Genomic DNA, 10,547 nt, shown 5'->3' with positions numbered 1-10,547 from the left:
TTGTGCAGCTGTGTGAGCATGCTGGTTAACAGCAGACATTTCTTTTCCGCTTCCCATCTACTGATTAACCCAACTTCACTTTTTCCAGCTTTACTCAACTCTACACAAAGATCACATTTTTATCTTAACTTCCCTAATTAAATCATTACATCTATAAGTGATTGTTCTTTTTAATCATGCACTGATTAAAAGTGTCTGCTGTTTTTGTCTTTGAGGAATACAAAAGCCAAAGATAACTGCACTGTTTGAAATTCAGCTCATGTCATAAAATGTGAGTAGCAGGGAAACTCGATGGTTGACTGTGAAAACAGATGGGAGTGGATTTTACCCACAGCAACACATGTACTGCAGATTTAACATTTGGATATCCACAAGGCAGGAAGCTTGAACTGAACCGCCCAACAATGAGAACCACAACACAACACTACCCTATCTGACACAGAGTTAATTTTATGGAAAAGGATTGTTTCCAACCTCAGGAGGGCAACAGTGCTTGCATGTCAAACCAGTAGTCAGTTATCACATTCATTGAAAGAACAAAGAATCCTAATCCCTTTCTTGTTTTGCATGAAGGGACACACTGTGCTTTGCAAAAGTCTTCATTCTGTTGGAGCCTTTTTACATTTTGTCATCTTATAACCACAAACCTATCGGAATTGTACGTAGTTCGACACAAAATAGAGCAGATCTGTAAAATAGAAGAAAAATGACACACGGTGTTTGACAAAGTAAAAATCTTGATACTATAGGAGGCATTTTTGTTTGTGGTATTTCTTCAATTTTCTGTAAAGTCACCATTCTTGCTTTTGTCCTTGCCAACTTTAAATGTGTAGATATCAAACCTGTGCCTATTCGTCCATGCTACCATTCACACAAACCAGCTTCCCCACAACATAATGACACCACCACCGTGCTTCACAGCGGGGGTTGTATTAATTGTCTGCACACCTATGTTATATGCTGGGCAAAAGTTCAGGTGTGGTCTCTTTCACCAAAAAACATTCCTCCACATGTTTGTTGTGTCCCTTTCTTTCGGCAAACTTTAGAGACTTCTCATTGTTTTTCAACAGCAACAGCTTTCCACTCCCCAGTCCTCCATAAAAGCCAGATTTGTGGAATGCACAACTAATAGTTACAGATGCATTCTGACGTATAGGTCTCTGATCGTGTCCAGATTTACCATAAATGTGCTTGGCTGCTTCTGCTTAATGTTCTCCTTATCTAACCAGTCGTCTTTTGGAAGGTTGGTAGTTTACCTGTACTTGTCCACTTTTAAAGAAAGAGTTAAAACAGTGGTTCACTAGTTGTTTTATAGCCTAAGTCTGCTTTCAGCATCCAGACAGATATCTCTCAAACCTGGATTTATTTACTAATTGCATAACCACCTCAATTTGTATATAACTTGACAAAATGGGGGGGAATCACTGGCATGTGAATATTTTTGTGAAGCATTACATCTAAAAACATTCACATTTTGTCTAAATTCACTTTGTAGCTTGAAGATATTTGAAACAAAACGTCTCCATTTGTCAGTGGAACTCTCAAGTGGGAAATTTGAGGTTTTCCACCCTACGCCATCCATACAGTCACTGATGCAGTCACTGATGACGCAGTTTCGATCTGCTAAATGCTCTTCTTTTCATGTGTCTATTGTCAAGGCCTCTCTGACCATAAGCTACAACCCAAAGTTAAGCCTCTAGCTTTGAATTAGAAAAGCCAAATGATCACCATTCTTCTCATGTTGATGGGAAGAGCTTTCCCTTGATGGCCGGCTATCATTTGTCTGTTGTTTGCTTGCTGTGGGTGAATATGACTCAGTCCCATGACTGCTATCAATCTACCCCCATCCATTTGATTGGGTGGGGGCAGACTGATACACTGATGGAAAGCTTTCAGGTGCTTTCTTTAGCACCTGAAAGCCTTTTGTGTGACTCAAAAGGTTGCCATTACCCTGATTTGATTTTGGACTGCCACAAAAACACTTTCCAAAAGGTTTTGTCAAAGCAATCTAGCTGTGTTTTATCTGCGGAACCAAGTTATTTATATTCAAGAGATCATCGAGGCATATTCTGTTTTACAATTCTCACATATCCTTTTCTGTTTTTGCGCATTGTATTTTACTGCCGTATCTTTTTGTTGCACCGACTTTATACGAAACTGTCTGCCTTGAATACTGGTAAAACACGCTGTGGCATTTCAAATACACCCAGCGACAGACGGCAAGCAGAGCAAGCCAATGCATCTGGTTTTTTTTTTTTTTTCTGTCGTTTGGATGCTTGTGAAATGCCACTACACAAACAGACACACTTGCAGAAACAAAGCAAAACCTTATCTCGAGCACATAAACAATGTTTTTCTCCAATAAACACAAACCTGGTACAGGCAGAACTAGGCCTATTTCCTGGGTATCTATTGACCGCATAGTTTCACTGTGTGGGGGCTGGGATGTTGCTGTAAAGCAAGTGATTTGGGGGTGAAACTGACCCTCATGCATATGAGGTTGATGCTTTCTACCATTCATTTCTTTTGAATGGTAGAAAGCGTTATTTTTTTTGTTTCTTCTCCTTTGTAACTCTCATAGTTGTTCCCTCACACCAAGTTTACACACTGGTTAGTTGTTCTGCGACTTTTGGGTGGAGGAAATCTCCTCGTTTCAAATTGGTATCAATAATTTCTCTTTCTCTCTTCCCATCCAAACCTCTTCTGTTTTGACTTGGTTTGGATTATATTCAGAAGCTTCTTCATAAACAGAAATTGTTGTTGCTTTAAAATTATTAAGTTCTTTAATTACATATTTTTAATAATGGTGAGATCTGCAATCGTAACCTTGACAGTGATAAGCATTTGCCTATAAGCAGCATAAGAATCAGCCTTTTGGTGTTTACTTTTTTTCTCAAATTTTGACATTTTTAATTCCATTCTTTAAAAGTGTTTGTAATGACAGAAAAATGGATTCACATTTATTGCATATTGAGTAAGACCTTCCTTATTATTATTTTTTTTTGGTTTCTTTAAAAATTCTGGCAAACAAGAGGCAAAATGCATCAAACCCCAGAAAATGATTTGAAGCCTCTGAAAGTCTGCAGGCCAAAAACACGACTGAAACCAAACAAGCCGTTTTTCCAGCTTTGCTCGGTTCATCTTGGCCACGAAACACGAGAGAGGCCATGCTCATTCCAGCAGAGGTGTGATGTAGCAAAAACGTGTCGACAAATAAATATTTTAATGAAGTAAGCACATATTTTAATGACTAGAATCTGTTTAGAGTACTATATAAGATGTGTGTTATCCAGCGGAGCTGAATGGAAAGAGTTGTGCTGCGAGTGAGAATCTGGGCCTATTGTTTGGAGCGTATTACCTTTATTACTGTTCACTATACTCTGGTTACAATAAAGACAGTGTGCAATACAGAGTAATGGGGTTCTTTGCTATTAAAAGGACACTGTCTTGCATCTCTCCCCTTGTGCTTCTTACAGTTATCGTCTGTACATAAGAATTAAACCAGATTAAATATTTCATCTTTTACAATATTGTAAACCTGTTTATACAGTTTCAAGGTTGTTGACATGTATACTGCAGATGCGCAATGTTCAATAAAGTGCACAAAATACTTTCTCAATCACTTTTCGTGACTTTGTTTTGTTTTCTGTTTACAAGGCCGTGCATAAGTAGTCAGCTTTCTCTGATATGCACCAGTTTCTTAAATTAGTGTGAAGATATGCATCAATATTGGAGCTGAATGAATGTTACAAAATGCAAAAGAAAAAAAGAAGTTTTGGGATTTAGAATGGTTTTAGAAGAGTTAAAACAGGTTTAAATGTTTAAGCAAGAAACAATTTCATGATGAGAGAAGACAGTAAGCTTGTAATTATGTAATAATCATGTTTATTCAGTTACAAAGTATATAAGTGATACACTTACAACTTACTTCCAAGCTGTCAGACTAAGGTTTTAGTCAGATGATATCAAAATCTTAACTTTGCAGATACTTTTCTGCAGTGCGGATGGGGAAGCCGGACAGATGGATTGGGCTAAATGCATTGGGTAATCCTGGAAAAGAAACTGGTTTAACAGCCAGACTTGAATATGTGCAAACACTCTCAATCCCATCTGACTGATCTAAAAAATATTTGTTCATAGATGGTAAAGCGATACCTTAAGGATCTGCAGCTTAATACATGTGCACCCCACAGGTTTCAGTGTTGTTCATTCTTTTTTCACTCTACAATCTCTGCCTGGAAGGGGTCCAGAGATATAAGTACCTATGAAATGGTAGACCGTCATATTACTACCAATGTCAGTTATAATATGTGTGCTTTCGGTCAGTTTGGGCTCTTGGTCCAGGGCCACATTGAAGCAGACTTATAACATTCAGTTCAAACCACCAATTTTCATTTTGCTGCTACTTTTCTAACATTTGTTTTTATTGACATCGCCTTATTCTAGAAGAGGCAGTTTATTACACACATTTTTTATGATTTATGTAAAGTGAGCATTCACATTGTTATGTAAAATAACAGAAACCGTTTTCGACAGGCTGGGATAATTAGATGTATTTTTTTTTTTTTTTACTTAAAGCGCACAGGAACCTTAACCATCCAGGGGAAAAAAAAAAAAAAAAAAAAAAAAAAAAAACGCACCATTCTTTCTTTGACCCACAAACGTTACATTTTGAATGAATAGGTTCACCCGTCCATCACAACAACACGAAACCAGACCGCTGTCCGAAGAAGAACTGCGATTGGCTGACCGCTCTCCAGGAGCAAGAGTCCTGGAAAACGATTGGCCCACAGCCGCCAGTGGAGGCGGGCCCACTTCAGTGCGACTGTCAAGATTGGCAAAGCGGTGGCTTGCTGCTGCCGTGTGCAGGTATAAGGAGCAAGGCGACAAGAGGAAAATCAAGAGCCGAAAAACATTCATCCTGGCAGACGGCGAGGAGTGCGATGGAAACGCGGGAGCCCTTTTATGCGAAGCAGTGTGAGGAGAAGAGGTTTTAAATCCGCGTCCCGAGGCTGCAGCACACCTCTCGGTAGCCTTAGCGGAAAGTGTCGCTTTGTGAGTGGAAGCAACTTGGACAGCTGCGTGTTTTCAAGCGGAGCCATCAACAAAGAATGAAAGCGTTGAAACGAGGTGAGCGCCGACCTGACCGTGTTTTCTACTCTATCCCACTGACTTTAAAAAAAAAAAGACAACAACAACAAAAAACAGATAAAAATCCTTCCCAGAATTGTGCGTCTGCTGGCTCTGTCTGGCTTTTGCCGCGGACTCTTTGCCTGGTATGCAGAGGGTTTTTTTTTTATGTTGGGAGCAAATGCAGCGTGTGTTTGTGTTTGAATTTGGAGGGACAGCTAGCCAGCTAGTTCTCTCTCTGTCTCTCTCTCTCTCTCTCTCTCTCTCTCAGTGTCTCTCTCTCTCTGTCTCTCTCTCGCTCGTGCTGTCCATCTGGCGGAGCGGCATGCGGGGAGGCTGTGCGTTTCTCCCTGCCTCCTTTGTGCGCTCCAGATGGCTCGGTTACCATTTTTTTTCCCCTTTTTTTTTGGATCGACTGCTTTATCACAGCTGTTTCAGACACGTGTATATGTTTCTCAAACTAACTTGTTTGCACATCGATCCATTAGTAGAAAAGTTTAAATGACATCATTATCTTAAACTTTTATGTTTTTTTAACGATTTTCTGCTGCTGTGTGTGTGTGTGCGTGTGTGTGAAAAAAAACAACAAGAAGTTGGTTTGTTTGCAGCCGCAGTGATTTACCACACAGCCCTCTGCTGGTGGTGTGACCCTTTTCTTTCTTTTTTATCTTTGATGTATTTTCTTAGCTGATCCAATCCCATTCATCTGCCGCTGCGGTGTTTAAGATAAAGCCCCGCTGTCAGCAGCGGAGTTGTAGGATCACGCACAGCACGTTTCTTCAGGGGACCGTCCTGACCACATGAAAAGAGCTCTGCGGTCAGGGATCACAACCGTGATACAAAAGTAGCATTTCTCAACCTATACTCTTCTAACACGTGCGCTGTTTAGTTAGAAGATGTTCATTTTGCACATGTGTGCGGAGCAAAAAAACAAACAAACAAACAAAAAAAAAACAGACCACTTCCGTCTTTGCATGGTCAATAGGTTTCCTGGGCCCACTTGGCTGCTGTGATGCTGATATGCTCCCAATCTCCTTTGTGAGGACAGGCGCTGCCCCCAGGGTCAGGTTTCAGCCCAGCTCCCAGAGAAAGACATTTACTGCATTCTGCGGCCCACCCCTTTGGGATCAGGCATGCTCCATTTTGTGGGGAGATTTCCTCCCTTGACCCGCCGTGGATTCATTCTGAAACAAATCTAAAATAAAAAATAAAATAAATTGGTGAGGGGGGGGGAAGAAAGCAGTTGGTGGAAATGGTTCTGGATGCAAACGTAGCTTTGTGTTGACTTGCATGTAAAGCGGAAACCAGTTGGATTGGAATGCTTTTTCTCTTGCTATTCATTTTTCTCTCTTGACTAGAGTTCAGGTTGTGTGTGAGGTCATTTTCAACTTCCAGTTTTTGGGTGGAAGAAGCAACTCAAAGTTGACTGTTGGGTGTTTTGTTTTTTAATAAAGTAAATGAAACTAGGGACATATTTCATTAGGGCTGCAAAGTTATGGGAGAGTATGACAACATAGTGCTACACCACATGTTTTATATATATATATTTCAATTTTTGTCTTGGAACATGTTGGATTTCTAATACTGGCAGCATGTTTGAAACTTCAAGGTTAAAGTCTTATTTTTTTAATGTGGCGTTTAGCAAGGCTCGCCACACTAATCCCAAAGTGTTTTAAAAAGTCAGTGTATTCATTTTGTCTTTGTTTAAAGGCAGTAAAAATCCACGATGTCTTTGTTCTTTGAGAATTGTCAACAGCAGGAAAGCTTTGGGGTTGGAAACAGAACCATGTCTTTGAAATTACAGTTCAGCTCAGAAACAAATCATTTCTGAGAAAAGGAAACTACTGATCTAGTTTATATCAGTGCAGCTTCAGTGGTGGCTGCTTTGGTTTCCCACCAAGGTCTGTGTTTAAAGACGTTCTCGTCTTCTCCCCAGCTCTGGAGCATGACCAGCATCCCGAGCAGGAGCACTCTTCGGCCGTGTCGGACAGCGACGACGGCTCCCCGCTCGACCTGTCGGGGAGAGGGGTCCTCGGGAAGCGCCGTCGCCGCGGCAACCTGCCCAAGGAGTCGGTTCAGATCCTCCGCAGCTGGCTGTACGAGCATCGCTTCAACGCGTACCCATCGGAGCAGGAAAAGCTCAGTCTTTCCAACCAAACAAAACTGTCTGTGCTGCAGGTAGGATGATTTATTTATGTTTGGGTTTTTTGTATACATGTGGTGTTTTCAGAACCTGCCAGAGGATTGTAATTTTTCTTGTTTGCTGCAATTTGTTCAGTTACGTCGTTTAAAGTAACTGAACAAATGAATGGCAAGAAATAGCATTTCTTGATGACGTTCACCTGAAACGTACTGCTTGTGTAATTTCAGGACAATATCTTATGTCATTGAAATGCGTGAAGACAGACTGATGGTGCTGCAGACACCACTAGCATTCTCCCACCCTTCTCTTTCTCACTTTGTTGCATCAGTAGTAGACATTTCCTCTTTCCTTCTCGACGCACAGGCAGATTACAGAGTAGCTGGAGGCGGCAGCAGTTCCTTGTTATGTAGTCAGTTCACTGGAATGCGTTTGGCTGCCTTCTCTGTGGCTCAGCATATTTCAGCTCAGACCTTCATTATTGCCAGCTGTCTGAGCACTTTCAGCGCTCTGCTTTTCTCCTCCCGTACCAGTAGAGGGAGTCTGGACGGAAAAGGAGAGGGATTGCACAGTTTTACGATCTTGTGGAATAATTTTATTTATATATTTTTAGGTCTGTTTTAGTTTTTGACAGTACTTTGCAAATGTATTCATCCACTTTTTTTTTTTTCACATTGCGACCAGAAACCTGAATGCATTCGGTTGGGAGTTCTCAACATTTACAAATGAAAGTTTGGGTTAAAGTTGTGGAGAAATTACAAATTGGGTTAAATCATAAAATCCTATCTGAACATCCGACTCTGTGTCACCGCAAGTAAACCCTCACAAAAACAAATACTGCTCTTGGAAATACAACATTAGCATCTGTAAAATGCTTTGAATTTAGTGACAGCAGCCTAAAGTAAAAGTGGCACCAGTTGTTAATCGCAAACCTTAGGCACAGTTGTCGAGGACATAGTTTATAATACCATCTTATTCAAATAGCTTTCATAAGCTTGTCTCAAAAAGAAAGTGCTTATTTATTTTTTTTTTTGTGAGTAATTTTTGTCTGTTTTCCCAGATCTGCAACTGGTTCATCAACGCCCGCCGTCGCCTTCTGCCTGATCTGCTTCGCAAGGATGGCAAAGATCCCACCAAGTTCACCATCTCCCGCAAGATCGTCGTTAAAACCGAGGCCCATCAGTCAAACGGCGGTGAAGCCGGCTCTCCCGACGCCTCAGCTCGCTCCCCTCAGCCGCGTCCATCGGTAATCCGCTCCGCGCCCGCTTTGGACCTCAGCCTGCTGGGGAACACGGCGACGGCCATCCTCATCGGAGCGGGCTATCCTGGAAATGAAGGGTGTGTGCAGGCACTCATGACGATGGACACACAAACCCTGTTGAGGGAAGCAGTAGAAAGAGGCGCCTACTCAGCCGGCCTGACAACAGGCGTCACTGTAGCTGCGAGCCACTCCAGCGGCCTTCTCAACACGCCTCCCCCGACTCCGCCCGACCTCTACACGGGTCACGACTTCAGTGACCTGAGGCTGCTGGCTGATGCCGCTCTACAGAGAGCTGCAGAGCAGGACCTGCTCAAGGAGAGCCAAAGCAAACCAGCAGAGCCTTTCAATGCCAAAGCGGCGGATGCAAACAAAAAGGGCCCAACCCCGCCTCCGGAGGAACAGGTCATGCATCCTGCCAGAGTGCAGAGTCTGATGGAGAAGGTCATGTCTGTCCCAGAGCCGGTCAAATCTCCAACAGTTGCTGCTCCACTTTTGCGCCCAGCCTCCAAGTTATCCCCTCTACCAGTAAACAAAGTGATATGGAGCCCCTTGGATAAAGACACTGTCAGAGCATCCAGCTCAAACCAACCTCATCTCATCCCAACACACCTACCAGCTGTAGTGCCAGTATCTGCCATCATCCACAAGCCCCCCTCGATCCCTGTGACTCCCCCCACCACGCTGCCCACTTCATCCTCTGCCTCATCCGCATCTCCAGCGCCAGCAGTCACGCCTCTCCTGAGCCTCGCCTCCCACCTCGCTCCTCATACCTCAGGGAGCAGCGGCTCAGCCAAGGCGCCGAAGGTTTGGAGCCTGGTTCACCCCAACGCCAGGCAGGCCAGTTCACTCCAAGTGGTAAAGACCCCCATCAACACGGTGTGGGGGCCACAGCACAGCCTGCACACGCTGAGTGAAGCTGTCAACTAGAAGCTGCTGCTGTTTTTTCTTCTTTCTTTTTTTTTTTGTTTTGTTTGGTTGGTTGGGGGTTTTTTTTATGTAAAAACATGAAAAGAACGCGAGGACAGGTGTGTTTTATACAGCTGGACTTTAACGTTTACAGGAGAATGTATCTTGACGTGACGCCCGAGCTTGGCAAGAGTTTGAAGTTTTATCGCGGAGGAAGGTAGAGACCGTATCATTCCTACGCTCTCGAGGTGTTTCTGCAACGGATTCTGATGTCATCGTGGGGTTTTGGGGTGTTACAGGAATGAACAAATAGAAAAGTATTCCTGAATTGTACAAACATTTACCAGCGTTTCCAGTAGCAGTGCTGGACTTTAGTGAATGTAAAAAAAACAAAACAAAAAAAAGGTGACCTCCCTGGATAGGAACTCTGCTGCCCTTTATTCAAGCTTCTGGATAAAAAGCACATTTTCTTAGAACTCTTTTAGTTATGTGCATTTAAAATGATCAAGTTGTTCTTTTTTTTTCTTTTTTTATAAAATGAGCCTGTAATTTTTATTTTTTTTCTTTTTCTTCTTTTTTTTTTTTGACATGGTTCTCTGCTTCCCATTTGGAAACTTGAGCCAAAGAAAAATCCAAAACACAGCATCACGTCTCAGTCAGCGACTCCCTTGATCCTCCTTACGGCCGCGCGGTTTCACGAATCGTCATCTCAGCTGCGCTGTGCATGCCTTCTCGCACGATGCATCATTAACTCTTTGCCGCTGGGAGGTTTCTGGTGTTTTTCCGTTTCCATTTAAAGCAGGTGCGCAGGTTGCTTTCTGTTGGAATCCCTCTCGATGTATTATTTGGAGTCCCCTGACGTTTGCGAGGCCTTAGAGTTTCTGTTTCTCAGATCCGAATGTTGTGGCGCAAATCTGTATTTCATACAGGTTCTCGACAGAGCAAATGTAGCACATTTTTTTTATTTCATTTTTTTTTGTACGCCTAGAAAAAGTAGTTTTTCCACATCTGATAGTTTAAAAGTGGTTTCTACAGAGTTTCTGCTAATCCATGAAGATGTAGTTTCTGTGAAACTCCCCCCCCCATCCCCAAACATTTAATATTGGTAGC

General features: G+C 42.5%; 1 protein-coding gene across 1 annotated transcript; it reads left to right on the top strand.

Annotated features, from left to right (window-relative positions):
- The first annotated feature begins 4,885 nt into the window (after positions 1-4,885).
- On the top strand, positions 4,886-10,463 carry LOC129358239 (homeobox protein AKR). The gene is made up of 3 exons (XM_055027137.1): positions 4,886-5,130; positions 7,067-7,308; positions 8,331-10,463. The coding sequence occupies exons 1-3, from the start codon at positions 5,112-5,114 to the stop codon at positions 9,456-9,458; spliced, it is 1,389 nt and encodes a 462-aa protein (XP_054883112.1). The 5' UTR covers positions 4,886-5,111; the 3' UTR covers positions 9,459-10,463.
- Positions 10,464-10,547: the final 84 nt, after the last annotated feature.

Source organism: Poeciliopsis prolifica, unplaced genomic scaffold (genome assembly GCF_027474105.1).
Source record: "Poeciliopsis prolifica strain line A6 unplaced genomic scaffold, Auburn_PproV2 SCAFFOLD003, whole genome shotgun sequence".
Taxonomy (NCBI): domain Eukaryota; kingdom Metazoa; phylum Chordata; class Actinopteri; order Cyprinodontiformes; family Poeciliidae; genus Poeciliopsis; species Poeciliopsis prolifica.
Note: the sequence above shows the minus strand (reverse complement) of the source record. Positions and strands in the feature narration are given on the sequence as shown.

Excerpts from the sequence above, each read along its gene's own strand:
- LOC129358239 (XM_055027137.1), top strand. Across the intron at positions 7,309-8,330 it reads CAAAACTGTCTGTGCTGCAG|ATCTGCAACTGGTTCATCAA; the intron begins GTAGGATGATTT and ends CTGTTTTCCCAG.